Raw genomic sequence first — 24,798 nt, forward strand, 5'->3', positions numbered from 1 at the left:
GTGCTCACTTAAACAGCGCTTTCCCCAACAGTATGTTCAGGCTGTACGTGGGATCTTTGTCTTTGCGGGTGGGTGAGTGGGTGAATGAATGTGTGGGTGAGTGGGTGAATGGGAGAGTGGGTAAGTGGGTGGGTGAGTGAGTGGGTCGGGGGTGAATGACTTGGTGGGTGAATGAGTAAGTGAATGAGTGCGTGAGTAAGTGGGTGAGTGAGTGGGTCGGGGGGTGAATGAGTTGGTGGGTGGATGAGTGAGTGAATGAGTGGGTGAGTGGATGGGTGGGTGAGTTTGTGGGGGTGAGTGGACGGATGGGTGAGTGGTTGGGTGGTTGGATTGAGCTGACACGATAATAACAATCGGCGATTAACGTGGTGGAGTGTTTCACAATAAAGAAACACATTGGCCAAATCATTGCGACAGTGCCCAACCCAAGGGAGGCTGGCTCGCTGAGTCTCAACCCGACGTTTTTAAGAGGGCCTTACATTCCTCCGTTGGGCCGATTCCATTATCCGAGTGTTTTTTTAACCATTGCGGTGAGGAGTCTGGTATTTAGGGTGATTATTAAAATGTAAAGCACACGTTACATAAACAAATGTTAAAGGCAGACTGTGGAAGTATTTTTAGAGTATGATGAATAAAATAACCACAGTGATTAAACCGGGTTCTCGAGCGCAGTGATTTGGTGGTCACCAATGACTGACACAGAGACCCATAGACACACACACACAGAGACCCACACATAGAGCCATAGACGTACACATCCACAAACTCACCTTGAGACCCATAGACACACACAGAGATCCACAGAATCACATAGAGACCCATAGACACACAGAGACCCATAGACACACACAGAGACACACAGAATCACAGAGACCCACACACTTACACATAGACCCATATAGACTTACACACCCACAGACTCACATAGAGATCCATGGACTTACACAGAGACCCATATAATCATATAGAGAGCCATAGACACACACAGAGACCCACAGACTCACATAGAGACCCATAGACACACACAAAGACCCACATAATCATATAGAGACCCATAGACACACACAGAGACCCACAGAATCACATAGAGGCCCACACACTTACACACATAGACCCATAGACTTACACACCCACAGACTCACATAGAGATCCATGGACTTACACAGAGACCCATAGACTTGTATACTCTGAGCTGTGGTTAAACTGGGTTCTCAAGCGTAGTGAGTTGATAGTCTCAGTTGTGCAGCGGTTAGCAGCGCTGCGAACCCGGCCGCCCGAGTTGAATTCCCTCTCAAGGCCAACACCCAGTGACGATTATCTGAATCGGTACTGCGACTCCCCTAGGTCGATTCAGGTCTCGAATGAGTACCTGGTGCGATGTGTAAACATCGCCACTGGGGAGACAAAGGCGGCCGGGCGTGGTGCTGGCCACCCACCCCCTCGTGCGTCTTACCGGTCTTCATTAGGTGCTGCTCGCCCACTGAGTTATTAACTTATTTTTCAGAAGCGACCTGGCCACAAATGACAGCTCAACAAAGCGACTTTAATCATCTCAATGCACGGTTGGCTACGTATGGTGCGAAAGAAGTTCAACATGCGTACAGACGTACATGCGTGCATACGTACATACGTACAGACGTACATACGCACATGCGTACATACGTACATAGTACATGCGTACAGACGTACATACGTACAGACGCACATATGTACAGACGTACAGACGCACATACGTACAGACGTACAGACGCACATACGTACAGACGTACAGACGTACAGACGCACATACGTGCAGACGTACATGCGTACATACGTACATAGTACATGCGTACATACATACGTACAGACGCACATACGTACATACGTACAGACGCACATACGTACAGACGTACAGACGCACATACGTACAGACGTACAGACGTACAGACGCACATACGTACAGACGTACAGACGCACATACGTACAGACGTACATACGTACAGACGCACATACGTACAGACGCACATACGTACAGACGCATATACGCACGTCCCACGCAGCCTTCGTGAGTCGCGAGCCGAGTGCGTTGCTCGCTGGGCGCTGGAATCCAGCGGCGGCAACCACTCCCCACATTCTCGTTCGGGACTTCTGCCGCACCGGCGGCGAAAGTTTCGGTCGAACGAGTTCAAGAAATGCCGCGTGCATCGCTCGATCTGGTCGCACCGTAGGTGCAACAATGCTAACGGTTGCTGAGCAATAACCCCCCGTTAAAGCCCGATGTATCAAGCGGCCAGCGACAAGCAGCACTCGACGAAGTGGTGCCAGACGATGAGAGAGTACGCTGATTGTAAGTAGGAAGTCGAGGTGATTACAGCGGGGCGATGCCAGGGCATTGCAGAATGTGGACAGTGTGGTGTGTGGGTGGGTGAGTGAAGTGGGTGGGTGAATTGGTGGGTGGGCGAGTGAGTTAGTGGGTGGTTGAATAAATGAGTGGGTGAGTTGGTGGGTGGGTGAGTGAGTTAGTGGGTGATTGAATAAATGAGTGGGTGGGTGAGTTGGTGGGTGGGTGAGTGAGTTAGTGGGTGGTTGGATAAATGAGTGGGTGGGTGAGCTGGTGGGTGGGTGAGTGGGTGGTTGAATAAATGAGTGGGTGGGTGAATTGGTGGGTGGGTGGGTGAGTCAGTGGGTGATTGAATACATGAGTGGGTGGGTGAGTTGGTGGGTGGGTGAGTGAGTTAGTGGGTGGTTGAATAAATTAGTGGGTGGGTGAGCTGGTGGGTGGGTGAGTCAGTGGGTGGTTGAATAAATGAGTGGGTGGGTGAGTTGGTGGGTGGGTGAGTGAGTTAGTGGGTGGTTGAATAAATGAGTGGGTGGCTGAGCAAGTGTGTTGTCTTGACATGCAGCGCAGTGAAGGGAAACAATAAAATAATAAAATATATATAAAACAATAAAAATTCTCAAAATGCAGTGCAGTGGTTTGTGCATGAGACGTGAGTGGGGTGGTGTGGGGAGATGAAGTTGAGCGAGATCAGATGAGAGAGGCAGGCGAGTGCGTAGTGCCAACGTCGGTTGGAAACGTTGGCTCGACGTTGGCCCAACGTTGGCCCAACGTTTGCGTGCGGTTGTAAACGTTGGCCCAACGTTGGCCCAACGTTTCCCCCGGGAGCGGCCGCGGCCTCGCCTCCGCCACGCGGGCAGGTGCTGACACGCGGAATGCCTCCGCAAGCCCCCCCTCCGGGGCTTGCGGAGCGGCACAAACGACGCCAACGATCCCTGCCGGCTGACGACACAGACACAGACAAAGGTTCTCCAGCGTAGCGTTCGCAGACTGGTTGGGGGGGGGGGGGGGGGCAAGTGCTCCTCGCTTGTGGCCAGGTCACGTCTGAAAAGCGCGTTCGCACGTCAGTGGGCTTTGCCTCGGCAGGATGGGGACGGTGGAGTTGTCGATTTAAAGCTTTCGTGACTGCAAGGATTCATCTTCTTTGGTTCTTTTGGTAAAGTCACCACCACGTAGAATGAGAATAAAATAATAAATTGATAAAATAAAATAACACAATAATATTCTCACGACGTTTCGGCCACAACACAAGCGGCCTTCATCAGGTGAAGGGACGAGACTGTCTGGAGGACAGCGCTGGAGCTCCAGACAGTCTCGTCCCTTCACCTGATGAAGGCCGCTTGTGTTGTGGCCGAAACGTCGTGAGAATATTATTGTGTTATTTTATTTTATCAATTTATTATTTTATTCTCATTCTACGTGACTTTACCGAAAGAACCAAACAAGGTTGAGTTGTCGTTGCGTTTGTTTCGTGAGTTTTGGGGTGATTTGTTCAACTCTCTTGTACTTTGCACTCCCGTTGTGTTGGTTTTCGTGTCGTTTGTTTGTTGTGACGTTATTCGGCCCGTGCCCCTACTGGACGTCTGTGATGAAGAGCTTCAGAGCTCATCGGATTCCTACGTGCAGTATAAATACACAGATCCTCATTCCGATCGCCGACTCATCATCCATCCGATCGTCCACTCTGGCGGTCGATGCAACAAGGATCACTTTGTGGAACGACGCCACCATCGCCAACGAAACGACGAGGATTCTGAACTCCATCGCTCGGCAGGCGATGGTGAAGTATGTTCAAAAAGGAGGGGAGGTGAAGGAAGGAGGGGTGGGCGGGGGGGTTACCTTGTGGCAGTGATGCACGGCGGAGACGATCTGACGGAAGAGTCGGCGAGCTTCCGTCTCGCGGAGCGGCCGGTGGGCGTTGAGGTAGTCAAAGAGCTCCCCGTGGCTCGCCAGCTCCATCACGATCACCATCTTGTCCTTGTTCTCGAACACTGGGGGGGCGAGAGGGCAAGTGAAGATGAGAGGGAGAGGTAGGAGAGAGCGTGGAGGGGAGTGGAGTGAGATGAGAGGGGAGAGGTAGGAGAGAGCGTGGAGGGGAGTAGAGTGAGATGAGAGGGGAGAGGTAGGAGAGTGCGTGGAGGGGAGTGGAGTGAGATGAGAGGGGTAGGAGAGAGCGTGGAGGGGAGTGGAGGGAGATGAGAATAAGTACACACACACAACACGTACATACACACAGTAAGTACACACACACACAACACAACACGTACATACACCCAGTAAGTACACACACACACAACACGTACATACACACAGTAAGTACACACACACACAACACAACACGTACATACACACAGTAAGTACACACACACACAACACGTACATACACACAGTAAGTACACACACACACACAACACGTACATACACACAGTAAGTACACACACACAACACGTACATACACACAGTAAGTACACACACACACAACACGTACATACACACAGTAAGTACACACACACAACACAACACGTACATACACACAGTAAGTACACACACAACACGTACATACACACAGTAAGTACACACACACACACAACACATACATACACACAGTAAGTACACACACACAACACAACACGTACATACACACAGTAAGTACACACACAGAACACAACACATACATACACACAGTAAGTACACACAACACAACACGTACATACACACAGTAAGTACACAGAACACAACACGTACATACACACAGTAAGTACACACACACACTACACATACATACACACAGTAAGTACACACACACACTACACGTACATACACACAGTAAGTACACAGAACACAACACATACATACACACAGTAAGTACACACACACAACACATACATACACACAGTAAGTACACACACACAGCACACAGAGTGCACGCTCCAGGCACAATCACGTGATGCTGTATCATAGCAGTGACAAGGATTGGGAATGCCTTCTTAATCCAGCAGTGGATTGACCATGGCTGACGATGATTTTGAAAACCGGGACTTCTGTTGGCATTCGCTTCTGGAGGTCAAATCTGTGCCGCTGGGACACTCAACGAAGTGGAATCCGGAGCAGTCCTCCTGTCACGTGTCCTGAGAACGCTTACGGGGGGTGGGGGGCCGTGACCTCGCCTGGAACGCGGAAGCCCGCCAGGCGTCGAGTCCGGATCGGGGCCGTCCATAAATGACGTCACGCGACTTTGGAGGATTTTTGACCCCCCTCCCCTCCCCTTCGTCACAAGGCGTCACAAAAAGTCAGACCACCCACCCCCCCCAACTCAAATATGACGTCACAAAGCTCTCCCCCCCCCATACCAAAAACATATTTCCATTTTGAAAATAAAACGTGCTTCAAATCGCTTTAAACTATTGTCATTGTAGTGCGTATTTAATGTGGCGCTGCACTCTGATGTTGTAGGAGAAAACATTTATTTACAAATATATTTAATTAAGTAGAACGTGTTGTCTAACCCCCCCCCCCCCTCGTCACACATCGTCACAATGTCTGACCTCCCCCTCCCCTAGGTGCGTGACGTCATTTATGGACGCCCCCATAGCCACCTGCATTGGCGACCGCCGTGCATAACAGCTGCTATAGGCTGCTAACGGGGCCACACTTGTTTGTGCAGCTGAGGGCGATGACAGACAACCCCTAACTGCTGCGTCGCTAACATCGGCGAGCCGGGCCCTGCATGGGTAACGCACCCCAAACCCTCACCGACCGGCGTGGTGAAGTATGGTCAAACAGCACCACCCTCCCACGATCTGGGGTAGGGAGGGAGGGCCCACCCGGGAGGGCCCACCCAGCCACCCAGCAGGTGCTGAGTCCACCTTGTGGCACGCAGGGGCAGCTGCCACTGGGGGTGCCCACGCATAGTGGCAGGCGGCGATCGTTGCGGGCCGCACCCCCGGGCGCCTGGCATCGCTGGGCCAGGTGCCGAGTCCACGCGGTGCCTCAACAGCAAAACTGCGCCGAGTGCGTGCGTGCGGGCAGGCGGAGTCGCCGTCACGCTCGGCAGGGCTCGATCGCTCGCGACAACAGCGGCAGTTGGCGGACATTTCACCGGGCGACTCTCACTGCCGTGGGAAGCCTGCCAGCGAGTCGTCTTCCGTTCAGGGTCGAGACGGAACTGCACCGACCCAACTCAGGCCACGTTCAGTAATTGTCTGGGCACCGGACTGCGCGTGCCGTAAGAGCCTCCACCACCCTACACCGGCCGGTGCGGCGGTGGCTACGTTGTGGCACGTGGCCGCCTGTCGCGATCCAGCGCCGGCTAGGGTTGGTGGATCACACACGGACGGTGTTGTGAAATCTTCTTCTTCTGGTGGAGGTCAAGCAGTTTCAAGGACGGTTTTGTGTGTGTGTGTGTGCGCATTACCGGACCGAATTTGTTGGCATCTCTTACCACAAGCGTGTGCAGTGAATGCAGGCTTCGTGATGACTTGCAACAGGTGTGTCTATTTGGTGCTTGAACACCGTAACGCATCTCCTGTATTCTTGGTTCTCTCGGTAAAGTCACCACGTAGAAGGGAAACAATACAATAATAAAAATATAAAACAATTAAATTCTCACAACGTTTCGACTGCAACACAAGCAATCATCATCAGGTGTAAAACGTCGTGAGAATTTTATTGTTTTATATTTTTTATTATTTTATTGTTTCCCTTCTACGTGACTTTACCGAAAGAACCAAGAATATGAATCCCTGCAGTCACGAAAGCTTTAAATCAAAAGCATCTCCTGTATTTATGCCAGAAAGGATAAAGCCTCTTTTTTTATATCATTCAATGATTTACTGATTTATCCTGCAGGGTCCTGCCGCTACATTGGAGGTGTTTATCTGTCAGATGTTTTCAGCCCAACTAATGGCGAGTCGTATCGTTCACGTGGGTGAGGATACCGGAGCAACCGGAGAAAACCTCCCATGCCTTGCTCGAGAGGGGGCAACGCTGTATCCCCGTCCAGATGGGACAGATGGAGATTAGTCCACACCGTGCTGTGGCGCCTTCTCCTGGCTGAGCCAGGGCTACGGCTCCTCCTCGACGCCCACCCGCGGGGAAAGAACAAGAAGAAGATTAAGAACAAGAACAGGAAGAAGAACAAGAAGAAGAACAAGAACAAGAAGAACAAGAAGAACAAGAACAAGAAGAACAAGAAGAAGAACAAGAAGAACAAGAAGAAGAAGAACAAGAAGAAGAAGAACAAGAAGAAGAAGAACAAGAAGAAGAACAAGAAGAAGAACAAGAAGAAGAACAAGAAGAACGAGAACAATAACAAGAAGAAGAACAAGAAGAAGAACAAGAAGAACAAGAACAAGAAGAACAAGAACAAGAAGAACAAGAACAAGAATAAGAACAAGAAGAACAAGAAGAACAAGAAGAACAAGAAGAACAAGAAGAAGAACAAGAAGAAGAACAAGAAGAAGAACAAGAAGAAGAACAAGAAGAACAAGAAGAACAAGAAGAACGAGAACAATAACAAGAAGAAGAACAAGAAGAAGAAGAACAAGAAGAACAAGAAGAACGAGAACAATAACAAGAAGAAGAAGAACAAGAAGAAGAACAAGAACAAGAAGAACAAGAACAAGAAGAAGAAAAAGAACAAGAAGAAGAACAAGAACAAGAAGAACAAGAAGAACAAGAACAAGAAGAAGAAAAAGAACAAGAAGAAGAACAAGAACAAGAACAAGAAGAAGAACAAGAAGAACAAGAAGAACAAGAACAAGAAGAACAAGAACAAGAAGAACAAGAAGAAGAACAATAAGAACAAGAAGAACAAGAAGAAGAACAAGAACAAGAAGAACAAGAACAACAAGAAGAACAAGAAGAACAGGAACAAGAAAAAGCAGCGGTGGTTCTTCACCTGGGGTGCACGCTGCACCACCTGGGAGTGCGAGACGTGGCCACGTTTTTTTTCTAGAATGTAAATCGTCGAAAGACAAATTCAGCACGGGCCACGTGAGCACAACTACTTTGTTTCACCAAACCCCGTGTGTTTGCCAACATATGTTAACAAAAATACCATTGAGAAGCAAAGGGATGCGAGGGCTTCAGTACAGGTTAAGAGCCACGGCTATAGACCAAAACGGTGAACGGTACAAGGACCATGCAAGCAAACAAAGCATCAATAGCTCGGGCTACGCAGCTACATCGTGGGGGAGAGTTTAGCCAGAATCAACATAGTTAATGATACCACGACGAGCCTGTTTCCCTATCATTCAATATCCGGGGATAAGTAAGTTATTATTGTCACCCTGACATCGTGGTGAGCTATGAAGCTCTTTTGGGCGCAGATCGTTACCACGTGGCATGAACCGAACGTATTTGCTGTACTGTAACTTGAACTTCTTTTGCGCCGCACGTAGCCAACCGTGCTCATCGGAGGTTGCGGTGGGAGCACAACAAACTAAAGGCAGACCAGCAACCCTAACCACCCCAAAAAAAATCAACCGTGCATATCCTAAAAAACATATCTGTGGCGGGGGGGGGGTGGGGTTAGTGGTGGTGGGTGTTGTTTGCAAAGACCGAAACTAAAATGTGGAATTGAGGCTAGGGATGGGTTGACTAATCTCACCAAACCAAATTCCGTTTCGCCATAACCCCCCCCCCCAACTCCCTGGCCCGGCCCGTAGATCCAGTTCCATTTGTTTGTCTCTGCTGCACGTCAACGCGTCGTGTTACCGCGGATTGTTTACCCTGCCAGCAAAGCCTCGCCCGAGTCTCGATACTCGTTTTTTTTTAAAGAGGGTCCTGCCAAGTTGAGTGTGATGCTGTGCGTGCGTGTGTGTATGTGTATGCATGATGTGGGGAGCGGTCGTGTGGTGGTTAACGCGACGCTTCGCTACGAACCCGGCGACCCGAGTTCGATTCCCGCTCACGGCCGACATCACCGGTGACGATTGTCTGAGCCGATCGTGGGCCTACTCTAGGTTGACTCGGCCTCAAATGAGTACCTGGTGCGATGTGTAAACATCGCCACTGGAGAGGCAAAGGTGGCCGGGCGTGGTGCTGGCCATCCACCCCATCGTGTGCCGTGACGGTCTTCATAGGTGCTCGCTAACAACAGCACACACTCACACACACTCTCACACACTCTCACACACACTCTCACACACTCACACAAACTCACACTCTCACACACTCACACACTCTCACACTCACTCACACACACTCACACTATCACACGCACACTAACAACAACCGCCATTCGCCACTAAGTGGCGGTGACGTTACCACGACGCTTGTGCCAGGCCATGTGCACCTTGAGGCCACGTGAAGTGTCGAACGCCCGCTGGCAGGAGGTCACGGGGCAAACCAAGTGCCACGGGTCGACTGACTAAGATGACTAAGATGGCTGGCTGATGCACCACCTGTGCCCCCTTCTGTGCCAACCTGCTGTGCTTTAGCCACCCGGCGCTCCGCTCGTTGTTGTCAGCATCGCTCTTCCGCCCTCCGTTGTTGTTGGAGGGCGACTGCCTCCAACTGCCCAGTAGCGTCCTTCACAAGCCTCCTCCACAGAGGCCGATCTTGACACCGCAGGTATCAGTCATCCGCAAGTCCACTCAGCTCCACGTCCTCCTGTACAACGTCACTCCATCTCTTCTCTAGCCCGTGCTGCGCCCGTTTAGCCCCCTCGATCCGGCTGAACAAAAGCTGTTTCGGCATGCGGTGGCTGGGCATGCGGGCTACATGACCCAGCCAACGCAGCCTTGCCTGCCGGAGGAGCTCACCGATGGGACCTTGCCCAGATCTTTCAAGGATTTCTGAGCTCCTCACACAATCCAGCCTGGTTAAACCCAGGATGGGCCGTAGGCAGACTAGCCTAAATATTTCTAACCGGCGAAGATGTTCCATTAGGGGGGTCCACGTTTCGCAAGCGTAGAGAAGGGAGGGAATGACCGTGGCCGAGAAGACCTGAAGCTTAGTGCGGAGCGACAGACCAGGTAGCTTCCACACAGCGTTACGCAACTGATGGAAAGATATTGCCGCTCGACTGATTCGGAGTGAGACCTCTGCTGTTAAACTGGAGCCGGTCATAAGTACACTGCCCAGGTATGGGAAACTCTCCACTCTCTCCACAACTTCCCCATCACCGATTGGGAGTTGTGGGGGTGGAGTGTCCGATGGTACATAATACCCAGGCAGATGCTTAGTTTTGGTGGGGCTGATGGTAAGGCCCCATCTCTTAGTGGCATGCTCCAGTCTCAGCAGCAGCGTTTCCAACTCCTCCTCTGAATAAGCAGCTATTACCAAATCATCGGCATACATAATGTGGTTGAGCAATAGGGAGCCATCCCTTGACCGCACCTGGGCATCGATCAGCCTCCCATTATATCTGTATCAAATGGAGATTCCCCCGGTACAGCTATTGAAGGCTTCACGAACTACATGGTCAAAGTAGATGTTAAATAATGTGGGAGCCAGAGGACATCCCTGTCGCACTCCAAGGTGTACAGGGAACGGCTCTGACTCCCGGCCACGTAGTTTTTCCCGGGCCCGTTCACCATCATGAAGGTCCTTAATGATCGTGAGCAGAGGGTCAGGTACTCCAAAAGCACGAACAACAACCCAGAGCCCAGGCCTACTGATGGTATCATAGGCCTTAACCAGGTCAATAAAGCAGAGATGTAGGTCTTGCTGGAATTCCCTACACCTCTGCTGTAGCAGACGGACAGAAAATATGGCATCTGTGCAGGACCGCCCTTTCCTGAAACCGCATTGGGGCTCCGCAAGCCCCTCCTCAGCGTGCCTGGCAAGGCGATGTTGAATAATCCTTGCCAGGACCTTTCCTGGCACACTGAGGAATGAGATGCCCCTGTAGTTGTTACAGTCTGTGCGGTCGCCTTTTTTAAAGAGGGGGACCACCAGGGCATCCTTCCAATCCTGCGGAACCCGTCCAGTGGTCCAGACTGTTGATATGATGTCATATAGGGCAGTCTGTAAACAAACGCCACCCTCCCTCAGCATTTCGCTTGGGAGATCATCTCTGCCCGCTGCCTTTCCTGGTCTCAGACTCCAGATCGCCTTCAGTACTTCCTCAACAGATAGCACCTCAGCCAGTCACTCACAGGGGTGACTTCTTCAAATTTTTGAGGCACTGCAGCCTCAGCAGGGTCATCCCCACTTTGTGCCACGATGTTTTCCTGGCTGAGGGATTTTCCCTCCCCCAGGATCTCACAGAAATGCTCAGCAAAATCTGCAAACCTGTTCCTGGGGGTCGGAGATTGGATCACCGTTTTTTCCCCTACACACTCACACACACACTCTGTGGAACACACAAACCCTCACACACACTCACACACACTCTCACACACACTCTCACACACACTCTCAACAACAACAACAACCGCCATTCGCCACTAAGTGGCGGTGACGTCACCACGACGCTTGTGCCAGGCTATGTGCACCCTGAGGCCACGTGAAGTGTCGAACGCCCGCTGGCAAGAGGTCACGGGGCAGACCCAGGTGCCACGGGTCGACTGACTGAGATGACTGGCTGATGCACCACCTGTGCCCCCTACTGTGCCAACCTGCTGTGCTTTGGCCACCCGGCGCTCCGCTCGTTGTTGTGAGCGTCGCTCCTCCGCCCTCCGTTGTTGTTGGAGGGCGACTACCTCCAACTGCCCAGTAGCATCCTTCACGAGCCTCCTCCACAGAGGCCGATCTTGACACCGCTGGTACCAGTCATCGGCAAGTCACACACACTCTCACACACACTCACACACACACTCACACACACACTCACACACACACTCACACACACTCTCACACTCACACACACACTCTCACACACACACTCACACACACACACACACTCTCACACACACACTCACACACACTCACACACACTCTCACACACACACTCACACACACTCACACACACACACACTCTGTGGAACACACTCTCACACACACTCTCACACATACTCTCACACACTCTCACACACACTCTCACACACACTCTCACACACACTCTCACACACTCTCACACACACTCTCACACACACTCTCACATACACACTCACACACACTCACACACACTCACACACACTCTCACACACACTCACACACTCTCACACACACTCACACACACACTCACACACACTCTCACACACACTCACACACTCTCACACACACTCACACACACTCTCACACACACTCTCACACACACTCACACACTCTCACACACACTCTCACACACTCTCACACACTCACACACTCTCTCACACACACACTCACACACACACTCACACACACACTCACACACACTCTCACACACACACTCACACACACACACTCTCTCTCACACACACACTCTGTGGAACACACAAACTCCACACAGAAAGGCGCCCGAGTCGGTGCTCGAACCCAGGCCCCTCCGTGCCGTCAGGCACAAACATTCCCCGCCGCCCCAAGTGCCCTCTGTCTCCTCGTGCCCACGTTTTAATTTCTCTATTTTAGGTTTTTACTGTCTCCCCCTTTTATTAGCTTGAGTTCTCTGTTTTGCCTTTTACAGCTGATTGTGATCGTACTTTTTCTTTAAAAGTGTTTTTATTTTTTTATTTCTGGCTGGCTTCCTGCCTGGATTCCTGCCTGGCTGCCTGTCTGGCTGACGCGCACGTGCATGGGTAGTGACGCCACGGCGCACGTCTGCGCGGCGGTCCGAGCCGATCGTGGGCCTCCCCTAGGTCGACTCAGCCTCAAAAAGGCGGCCTGGCGTGCTTGCTGGCCACCCGCCCCCTCGTGTGCCGTTCCGGCCTTCATAGGTGCTGCTCGCTAACAGCACTTGCCCCTACAGTCTGCGAAGGCTACACGGGGGATATTTGTCTTTGTTTTTGTTCGCCAGGGACAGCTGCCACTTGGGGGGGAGGGGGGGGGGGTGCCCTGTCGGGCTGTGTTGCTATGCGATGCGAGCATAGCAAACCATCATCCGCTGCTGCTGCTGCTGATGATGATGGTGATCGTCGTCATGGTGATCGTCGTCATGGTGATCGCGTGGGTTTTCCAGCGGCGTGTAGGACCGACCTTCGAAGATGCTGACGATGTGCGGGTGGTGGAGGGACGACATGATCTCGATCTCGCGGCGGATCTGACACATGTCCTTCTCGTTCTTGATCCTCTCTTTGCTGATGAACTTGATGGCAACCTGCAACGATTCACAGCACCGCTCAGCACGTGGTAGGCCTGCGCCCAGCAACGCTCCGGTGTTATTGTGTCGTCAAGGAGAGCCCTCCACCACCCGACTGGAGCCAAAACAAGCGCCTGATTGTTGTCAGCGTCGTTTCAGCTCGACTTACCCAGCCACTCACTAACTCACCCACTCACCCACCCACCCACTCATCCACTCACCCACTCACTCACCAACTCACTCACCCACTCACCAACTCACCCCCTCACCAACTCACCCACCCACTCAACAATTCACTCACCCACCCACCAACTCACTCACCCAGCCACCCACTAACCCACTCTCTCATTCACCCACTCACTCACCTACCCACCCACTCAACAACTCACTCACCCAACCACCAACTCACTCACCCAGCCAACCACTAACCCACTCACTCATTCACCCACTCACTCATTCACCCACTCACCCACTCACTCACCCACTCAACAACTCACTCACCCACCCACCAATTCACTCACCCAGCCACCCACTCACCCACTCACTCATTCACCCACTCACTCACCCAGCCACCCACTAACCTACTCACTCATTCACCCACTCACTCACCTACCCACCCACTCAACAACTCACTCACCCAACCACCAACTCACTCACCCAGCCAACCACTAACCCACTCACTCATTCACCCACTCACTCATTCAACCACCCACTCAGCCACTCACTCACCCACTCAACAACTCACTCACCCACCCACCAATTCACTCACCCAGCCACCCACTAACCCACATACTCATTAACTCATTCACCCACTCACCCACCCACTCACCCACTAACTCACTCACCAACTCATTTACCCAATCATCAACTCACCCACCCACTCACCAACTCACCCACCCACTCAACAACACACCCACCCATTCATTCGCCCACTCACTCACCCACCCACCAAACTCACTCGCTGACCGCGCGTGAGTTGGAGAGCGACCCTCACAGCCACACTCAGCGATCACACACATTGCTTGGTACGGTCATTATGACCGGTTCAAATGTGGCAGCAAATGCTCGACTGTATCTTCCACAAAAATCGGATTATTTCCTCTGAAAAGCTGTGAAGGAATAGAGCGAGAGAGAGAGAGAGACGGGGGTTGTAGTGGATGTGACCGCATCTCCAGACGCTGCACGGACAGCGAGCGCGTGGATTGTAAACAGAGATATCATCCACCTCATAGGCCTCTACTTTTAGTTATGGGTCTGTGTGAGTCTGTGGGTCTCGTTGTGAGTCTATGGGTTTCTGTGAGAGTCTATGGATCTCTGTGTGAGTCTGTGGGTCTTTGTGTGAGTCTATGGATATATGTGTGAGTCTATTAGTTGCTGTGTGAGTCCATGAATCTCTCTGTGCGAGTCTATAGGTTTCTGTGAGAGTCTATAGGTTTCTGTGATAGTCTGTGGGTCTCTGTGTGAGTCTGTGGGTTTCTGTTTGAGTCTCAGGGTGTATGTGTGAATTGCAAACAGAGGCAGAGACTACTGTCTGTGTTGTCGTTCTGACTATATGGATATTGTTCCAATTACGTTTGACCCAGTCTCAAGCGAAACTCCGCGGTATATGATGGCTGCCAAATCTGACTGTGAGGGTCGCTCTCTAACTCACCCGCAGTGAGCGAGTGGGTGAGCAAGCAAGTGAGTGGGTGGGTGAGTGATTGGGCGAGTGAGTGAGTGAGCGAGTGAGTGGGTGAGTGAGTGGGTGGGTGAGTGGGTGAGTGAGTGAGTGGGTGAGTGAGTGGGTGGGTGAGTGAGTGGGTGAGTGAGTGATTGGGTGAGTGAGTGGGTGGATGAGTGAGTGGGTGGGTGGGTGAGTGAGCGGGTGAGTGAGTGGGCGATTAAGTGGGTGGGCGAGTGAGTGAGTGGGTGAGTGAGTGGGCGGGTGGGTGAGTGAGCAGGTGAGTGAAACGGATGTGTGGGTGAATTGATGAGTGAGTGGGTGTGTGGGTGGGCGAGTGAGTGGGTAAGTTAGTGAGTGAGTGGTTGAGTAAGTGGGTGAGTGAGTGGGTGTGTGGGTGGGCGAGTGAGTGGGTGAGTTAGTGAGTTAGTGGTTGAGTGAGTGGGTGAGTCAATGAGTGGTGGAGAGTGGTCATGTAGCAGCAGTTAGTCCACTGTGCGACGAACCAGGCAACCCGAATTCGATTCCCGCTCACGACGAACACCAGTGGTGATTATCTGAATCAGTCATGGGCCTCCCTCTGGGTCGACTCAGCCTCAAAAGGACAACGTATAAACATCGCTTCTAGGGAGACAAAGGTGGTCGGCTGTGGTGCTGGTCACCCACCCCCTCTTGTGCCATGCCGGCCTTTACGACAGCACTTGCCTCAAACATATGTTAAGGCTAAACGGGGGACCTTTGTGTGTGTGTGTGTGGAGCGGTGGCGCAATAGTTAACGCACTCATGTTCCATTCCCACTCATCACCAATAATTTGGCCTCCCCTAGGTCGAGTGGGCCTTACATTAGTACTGTACTGTATCTGGTGCGGTGTTTAAACATCGGCACTGCGGAGACGATCCAACATGAATGATCCAATGTGAATGCTCTAATGTCAATGACTCAATGTCAATGAAACAATGTCAATGATGCACTGAGACTGATTTAAATACGGTTGTTCCAGTATCAATAATCCAATATCAGTGATACAATGTGAATGATACAATGTGAAGAAGCCATTGCCAATGATCCAACGCGAATCATGCGATGTCAGTGATCCAATTTGGATGACCCAACAGGATTCGAGTCAATCAAAACTAGCAATTTAACATCCGTCGTTGTATCCTCATCAAGTGTACGGATTGCGAAAGCTCTGCAGCATTCATTCTCAATGGAATTGCCCGGCTGAACGGGGCCTTGTTCGGCCGGGCTATTTAAATCCCGGTTCCAATCTAGGAAACGTGTCGAGTTGCTAAATGTTTTTTTTTTATTTTGTACACAGCTCACGTTTTTTTTTCTTGTTAAACACAAACACTTCGCTTCATTCATAATGATGATTTTTTTTTGATGGAGGGGAGCGGTGGGAGTGGGTCAGAACGCCTTGTGAGATATGCTGTGTCGTACGCACCCTCCTCCACCCGGCACGGATAATTATAATTAAATACGGTGGTCACGTGATGAGCAAACACGGCCCCGTTTGTGAGTGCTCCAGCAGCACATCACCGGTGGTGTGTTCCTAGAGGGCAGCACACCACCTGTGGTGTGCTGCCCTCTAGGAACACATCACCTGTGGTGTGTTGCTAGAGAGAGCACCACCTGTGGTGTGTTCCTAGAGGGCAGCACACCACCTGTGGTGTGTTCCTAGACAGCACACCACCTGTGGTGTGTTCCTAGACAGCACACCACCGGTGGGGTGTTCCTAGAGGGCAGCACACCACCTGTGGTGTGTTCCTAGAGGGCAGCACACCACATGTGGTGTGTTCCTAGACAGCACACCACCTGTGGTGTGTTCCTAGAGGGCAGCACACCACCTGTGGTGTGTTCCTAGAGGGCAGCACACCACATGTGGTGTGTTCCTAGACAGCACACCACCTGTGGTGTGTTCCTAGAGGGCAGCACACCACCGGTGGTGTGTTCCTAGACAGCACACCACCTGTGGTGTGTTCCTAGAGGGCAGCACACCACCGGTGGTGTGTTCCTAGAGGGCAGCACACCACCTGTGGTGTGTTCCTAGACAGCACACCACCTGCGGTGTGTTCCTAGACAGCACACCACCGGTGGTGTGTTTCTAGACAGCACATCACCGGTGGGGTGTTCCTAGAGGGTAGCACACCACCGGTGGTGTGTTCCTAGACAGCACACCACCTGTGGTGTGTTCCTAGAGGGCAGCACACCACCGGTGGTGTGTTCCTAGACAGCACACCACCGGTGGTGTGTTCCTAGAGGGCAGCACACCACCGGTGGTGTGTTCCTAGACAGCACACCACCGGTGGTGTGTTCCTAGAGGGCAGCACACCACCGGTGGTGTGTTCCTAGAGGGCAGCACACCACCGGTGGTGTGTTCCTAGAGGGCAGCACACCACCTGTGGTGTGTTCCTAGAGGGCAGCACACCACCTGTGGTGTGTTCCTAGAGGGCAGCACATCACCTGTGGTGTGTTCCTAGAGGGCAGCACATCACCTGTGGTGTGTTCCTAGAGGGCAGCACACCGTTCACGATTAACCATCGGGTCTGGACTTGGGCCTGAAATCGGTGTCATCGATGTGGCGATTGCCTGATGCTGCTGCTGCTGCTGCTGGCTGCGACTACCAGCGAAACGTCCGGACCTGTCGTTACACGGGTGCACATCCCTGCAGGACACAGTGGTGGTGGAAATTCCACGTTCCCACGGCGGGGGCGAGCACAGATATAATCACGGGGACAACCGCGGTTGTTCAAATTATCCACAAAGCGATGCCGACTTTATCGACCCACACCCCCCGGAGGGGATGGATGGATGGATGATGGGCTGAGTCAACAACGCCACCACAACCACAAAACGACGAGGATCGTTGTTGAGTCGACCTAGGGGGTGGAGGCCCGGGAAACCGGCTCGCCGGGTTCGTAGCGTGGCGGTGCGCCGACCGCCTCGCCGCCGCTCCACGCACGCACGAACGCACGCACGCCTGGGTCGCGTTCTCTCGTCGGCGCGCTCCCCTCCCACGACGCCCGCCTCTCAGCGACAGCGGATATTCTACGCGACGGGAGATGCCGCGCCGTGACGCTGGGGCATCTCCGCTTGGCAGCGCGCGGTGCGGCCGCTCGGCCGGCCGGACGGGGCGGCCCCCGGCACGCGGCGGGTCGGATGCGCGACGTGGGCGAGCCGTGCCGACGGATCCCCCCGAGCGAGGCAGCGGTGGCAGCAGGGGGCTGCTGGGGCGAGGCTCACCAGGTGGCACGCTCACCAGCAGTGCGTCCCGCGCGCGGGGACACACGCGCCCTCCATTCTGTGAGTGCCGTACCGGCGCAATGACACTTTATAATACTCTATACTTCACAAGCGAAGCTCACGACCCCTCTAGACATTCAGTGTGCCATCGGCAGCAGCAGCAGCAGCAGCAGCAGCTCATCTGGCTGTCACCTGATGATGCTGGTTGCAATTACCGGCGAGACGTTGTAAATGTCTGTGGATTTGCTCTCCGACACACAACCGGTGTGGCGCTGAGCCAGTAACGAATTGGCCACGTTCTGTTCACGTGACAAACCTCACCGATTGGCTGCGTCGGGTGGTGGCGGGTTGAACGACGCATTTATATATTGACGCGATCTCACTCCCAACAACGGTCTGTGGTTAGGATTCGTGGCTAGTGAGGAGGAGGAGGAGAAGAAGCAGAAGGAGCTCTCTGACTTCGATTTGCCACGTGCAGAGAGAGAGAGAGCGAGAGAAGAGACGCTTCAAGAAGCATCATCGTCCGTTTAGATTCCTGTCGGGACATTTTGACCCACCGTTTGTTAAGCTGGCACGCATACAAACACACACAAATACAAAAGAAAAAGATCCCCCCGTATAGCCTTCACGGACTGTTGGGGCAAGTGCTCTTAGCGAGTAGCACCTACGAAGGCCGGCACGGCACACGTGGGTGGCCAGCACCACGCCCGACCGCCTTTGTCTACCCCAGTGGCGATGTTCACGCATCGCACCCAGGTACTCATTTGAGGCTGAGTCGACCTAGGGGAGGCCCAGGAGTCGGTCCAGATAATCGTCACCGGTGATGTCGGCCGTGAGCGGGAATCGAACTCGTAGCGAGAGCGCAGCGCGCTAACCTCTACACCACCGCTCCCCACACTCTCACACACACACAGACACACACACACGCGTACAAAGCCAAAGATCCCCCGTGTAGCTTTCACGGACTGTTGGGGCAAGTGCTGTTAGCGAGTAGCACCGATGAAGCCCGGCACCGGCACGCGAGAGGTGGGTGGCCAGCACCACGCCCGGCCGTCTTTGTCTCTCCTCCGAGTGCTCATGTTTACACACCACACCAGGTGCTCATTCGAGGCTGATTTGATGTAAGGGGGAGGAGGCCCACGGCCGGGTCCAGAAATCCGCTGTCACCGGCGTTGGTGGTCGTGGCGCAGCCCGCTAACCACAGTCATCTTCACCATCACCACAGTCATCTTCACCATCACCACTACCACCATCACCACCACTACCACAGTCATCTTCACCATCACCACAGTCATCTTCACCAGCACCACCACCATAGTCATCTTCACCATCACCACAGTCATCTTCACCACCACCACCACCACCACAGTCATCTTCACCATCACCATCACCACAGTCATCTTCACCATCACCACCACCACCACAGTCATCTTCACCATCACCATCACCACAGTCATCTTCACCAGCACCACCACCATAGTCATCTTCACCATCACCACCACCACAGTCATCTTCACCACCACAGTCATCTTCACCATCACCACTACCACCATCACCACCACTACCACAGTCATCTTCACCATCACCACAGTCATCTTCATCATCACCATCACCACAGTCATCTTCACCATCACCATCACCACAGTCATCTTCACCAGCACCACCACCACCACAGTCATCTTCACCACCACATTCATCTTCACCATCACCACTACCACCATCACCATCACCACCACAGTCATCTTCACCATCACCACTACCACCATCACCACCACTACCACAGTCATCTTCACCATCACCACCATCACCACCACTACCACAGTCATCTTCACCATCACCACCATCACCACCACTACCACAGTCATCTTCACCATCACCACTACCACCATCACCACCACTACCACAGTCATCTTCACCATCACCATCACCACAGTCATCTTCACCACCACAGTCATCCTCACCATCACCACAGTCATCTTCACCACCACCATAGTCATCTTCACCATCACCACCACCACAGTCATCTTCACCACCACCACCACCACCACCACAGTCATCTTCACCGCCACCACCACCACCACCAACACCACAGCCATCTTCACCATCACCACCACAGTCATCTTCACCATCACCACCACCACCACCACAGTCATCTTCACCATCACCACCACCACAGTCATCTTCACCGCCACCATCACCACCACAGTCATCTTCACCATGTTTGTGAGTGGTGGTGTGAGTGTGTGTTTGTAAGTGTGTGTGTTTGTGAGTGTGTGTGTGTATGTGTCGTTGTGAGTGTGTGTTTGTGAGTTAGTGTGTGTATTTGTGAGTGTGTGTTTGTGAGTGTGTTTGTAAGTGTGTGTGTTTGTGAGTATGTGTGTTTGTGAGTGTGTGTTTGTACCATCAGACACTCCACCCCCATAACTCGCAATCGGTGATGGGGCAGTTGTGGAGAGAGTGGAGAGTTTCCCATACCTGGGCAGTGTGCTTATGACCGGCTCCAGTTTAACAGCCGAGGTCTCACTCCGAATCAGTCGAGCGGAAATATCTTTTCATCGGTTGCGTAACGCTGTGTGGAAGCTACCTGGTCTGTCGCTCCGCACTAAGCTTCAGGTCTTCTCGACCACAGTCATTCCCTCCCTTATCTACGCTTGCGAAACGTGGACCCCCCTAATGGAACATCTTCGCCGGTTAGAAACATTTAGGCTAGCCTGCCTACGATCCATCCTGGGTTTAACCAGGCTGGATTGTGTGAGGAGCTCACAAATCCTTGAAAGATCTGGGCAAGGTCCCATCGGTGAGCTCCTCCGGCAGGCAAGGCTGCGTTAGCTGGGTCATGTAGCCCGCATGCCCAGCCACCGCATGCCGAAACAGCTTTTGTTCGGCCGGATCGAGGGGGCTAAACGGGCGGGCGCGGCACGGGCTAGAGAAGAGATGGAGTGATGTGGTACAGGAGGACGTGGAGCTGAGTGGATTTGCCGATGACTGGTACCAGCGGTGTCAAGATCGGCCTCTGTGGAGGAGGCTCGTGAAGGACGCTGCTACTGCGCAGTTGGAGGCAGTCGCCCTCCAACAACAACGGAGGGCGGAGGAGCGACGCTCACAACAACGAGCGGAGCGCCGGGTGGCTAAAGCACAGCAGGCTGGCACAATAGGGGGCACAGGTGGTGCATCAGCCAGTCATCTCAGTCAGTCGACCCGTGCCACCTGGGTCTGCCCCGTGACCTCCTGCCAGCGGGCGTTCGACACTTCACGTGGCCTCAGGGTGCACATAGCCTGGCACAAGCGTCGTGGTGACGTCACCGCCACTTAGTGGCGAATGGCGGTTGTTGTTGTATTTGTAAGTATGTGTTTTGTGAGTGTGTGTGTAAGTGTGTGTGTTTGTGAGTTTGTGTGTATGTGTCGTTGTGAGTGTGTGTGTGTTTGTGAGTGAGTGTGTGTGTGTTTGTAAGTGTGTGTATTTGTGAGTGTGTGTTTGTCAGTGTGTGTTTGTCAGTGTGTGTATATGTGAGTGTGTTTGTAAGTGTGTGTGTTTGTGAGTGTGTGTTTGTCAGTGTGTGTTTGTGAGTGTGTGTATTTGTGAGTGCGTGTTTGTAAGTAGTGTATTTGTGAGTGTGGGTGTTCGTCAGTGTGTGTTTGTAAGTGTGTGTGTTTGTCAGTGTGTGTTTGTGTGTGTATCTGTGAGTGTGTGTTTGTCAGTGTGTGTATATGTGAGTGTGTTTGTAAGTGTGTGTGTTTGTTAGTGTGTGTTTGTAAGTGTGTGTTTGTGAGTGAGAGTGTGTGTGTGTATTTGTAAGTGTGTGTGTTTGTCAGTGTGTGTTTGTGAGTGTGTGTATTCGTGAGTGTGTGCATTTGTGAGTGTGTTTGTGAGTGTGTGTGTTTGTGAGTGTGTGTGTGTTTGTAAGTGTGTGTTTGTCAGTGTGTGTTTGTGAGTGTGTGTATTCGTGAGCGTGTGTATTTGTGAGTGTGTGTATTTGTCAGTGTGTGCATGGGGGAGAGATAGCACATCGGTTAGCGCGCTGCACTGGGGAGACAAAGGCGGCCAGGCGTGGTACCGACCACACCACCTCCTCGTGCGCCGTTCCGGCCTTCACAGCTTCCCCTCGGGAAGGGCACTTGCCTCAACAGTCTGCCAGGGCTATACGGGGGGGGGGATCTTTGTCTTTGCTTTTTGTAATGTGCCCAGAAACAAACAGAGACGCAATTACACCGATCCGATCTCAGGGCCACACAGCACACGGCACGTAGCTCATGGAGGCTACCCTCTGCCGAAATCTGTCCCCAAGCAGAAGTGGAAACCTCACCGGCAGCCTACGACACTCTTGATGTCTCTCTCTCTCGACAGACAACAGACACTCTCAGTGACTCCACAATAGAGGTTTGTGGGTGACAGCGCGTAAATATATATAGATGTGTCGTTAACACCCGGCCACGAAACGTGGTGCTCAGATTGTAAATGTCGTGGCTTGGCTCTCCAACACACCGGTGTGTGGCTCTACTCGTGACGAATTGGCCACGTTCTCTTTATGTGACAAACCTTACTAGTTGGCTGTGTCGGGTGGTGGCGGGTTTGACGACACATTTACATATTTACGCGTTCTAACCCCAAACAAAAACCTCTATTATGGATGACGTTGGTGGCGAAAGCCTCCTCCTCCTCCTCTTCCTCGGTGTTAAACTCTCAGTGACTTCCTGATGCTTCATCCCACCAGCCCGTGAACGCTGACACGGCGGGGGACAAAGATACGTTCATATCACTGACTCTCCCCCGGAGAGGAGGGCTGATGATGGGCTGAGTCAACAACAACACCGCCACAAAACGACGAGGATTCGAACTCCAAACGCTGCGATGGAGTTCGCATTCAGAAAGGCGCCTTTCAGATTGTTCGGATGAGTGCGCTGCTTTGAATGTCCACGTGACAAGCCGCCTCGCTGAGCTGTCATTTGTGAAGAAAGCTAATGGCTGGTGAGACAAAGGCGGCCCGGTCGTGGTGCTGGCCACCCCGCCCGCCCCCCTTCGTGTGCCGGCCTGCACAGCTGCTGCTGCTGCTCGAGTGGCCCTTGCAAAGAGAGCTCGACTCGGCGCACACACCCCTGGACGTCGACACACGCAGACAGCACTTGCCCCCACAAAGGTCTGTTCGAGGCTACACGGGCGGCCCGTTGCCCCGTGCTTGCTCCTCACCTTGCGTCCCGTCGCCCTCTCCACCGCCCTCTTCACCTTGCCGTACGTGCCCCTGCCCAGGGTCTCCTCCAGCTCGTAGCGGTGCTTGAGGTTGTGCTTGTGACGGTGCCTCTTGACGCCTTGCCTCCTGCTGCTACTGCCCGCCTCCGTCGATCCACCACCGGCACCACCACCAGCCTCTACTGCCGCAGCTCCCACCATCATCTTCTCCTCCGGCCGGACATCCCTGCCGCCGGCTCTGAGCTCCTCCGGCGGGTGACCGTGGGCTCTGTGCTGAGCCGCTGGGCAGAATGCGCCCGGCAGGGACCAGCGGACGCCCTGGCGCACCGTGCTGAGCATGGCACGGCGCCCTCCAACGTGTCCCCGGTACGTTCAGCTCGCCGCCCGGGACCCCCTTATCAACTCGACCCTCGTGCGTCTCAAGCCGGCACGAATGGTTCGGGGCCTCGGCTCACACCCGGCTCGACTCGCCTCCAGAGGCACAGGGTTCCCTCCACGGAGGCGGCCCTCGCCACCCCTGCACGCCAACACGCGCCCGTGAACAACGCTGGGCGCGACTCCCGCGCGTGCCCGGTGCTGTTCACGCGACGCGCACGCGCGCGCACAGACAGCAGCGCGCGTGCCTCTGTGCGGATGCTGTTGACGCAACACAGACGAACACCCCCCCCCCCCACACGTGTAGCCTTAGCAGACTGTTGAGGCAAGTGCTGTTAGCGAGTGGCGCGGCACGCGAGGTGGTGGTGGTGGTGGTGGGTGGCCAGCACCACGACCCCGGCCGCTTTCGTCTCCCCAGCGGCGATGTTCACTGCACGCCCTCGGGTCGTCCTTCCCCACGCACCTCTCACCGATTGTGATGCACGGGTGGCTACGGACGTCGAACACAACACAGGAACCGTCCCACCCTTCTCCCCCCTTCTCCCCCCTTCTCCCTCCCACCCTTCTCCCTCCCCCCCACTCTCCCTCCCACCTTTCTCCCTCCCACCCTTCTCCCTCCCACCCCCCCTTCTCCCTCCCACCCTTCTCCCTCCCACCCTTCTCCCTCCCTCCCACACTCCCTCCCACTCTTCTCCCCCCCCACTCTCCCTCCCACCCCCCCTTCTCCCTCCCACCCTTCTCCCTCCCCCCTCCTCTCCCCCCCACTCCCCCCCCACTCTCCCTCCCTTCTCCCGCTCCCCCACTCTCCCTCCCCCTCTTCTCCCCCCCCCACTCTCCCCCCCCCACTCTCCCT

At 53.4% G+C, this 24,798-nt stretch overlaps 1 protein-coding gene across 1 annotated transcript in view; it reads right to left on the bottom strand.

Annotated features, from left to right (window-relative positions):
- Positions 1-24,418, bottom strand: part of LOC116952737 (NUAK family SNF1-like kinase 1) — a 30,783-nt gene extending 6,365 nt beyond the window's left edge. Inside the window, exons 1-3 of the mRNA XM_032972346.2 lie at positions 23,571-24,418; positions 13,379-13,499; positions 4,157-4,308 (exon numbers count right to left, since the gene is read on the bottom strand). Of these exons, the coding sequence (XP_032828237.2) occupies positions 4,157-4,308; positions 13,379-13,499; positions 23,571-23,909 (612 nt within the window). The 5' untranslated portion in view covers positions 23,910-24,418. The remainder of the gene's footprint in view (positions 1-4,156; positions 4,309-13,378; positions 13,500-23,570) is intronic.
- Positions 24,419-24,798: the final 380 nt, after the last annotated feature.

Source organism: Petromyzon marinus, chromosome 48 (genome assembly GCF_048934315.1).
Source record: "Petromyzon marinus isolate PM22_M1 ecotype Great Lakes invasive population chromosome 48, UKy_Petmar_22M1.pri1.0, whole genome shotgun sequence".
Taxonomy (NCBI): Eukaryota; Metazoa; Chordata; class Hyperoartia; order Petromyzontiformes; family Petromyzontidae; genus Petromyzon; species Petromyzon marinus.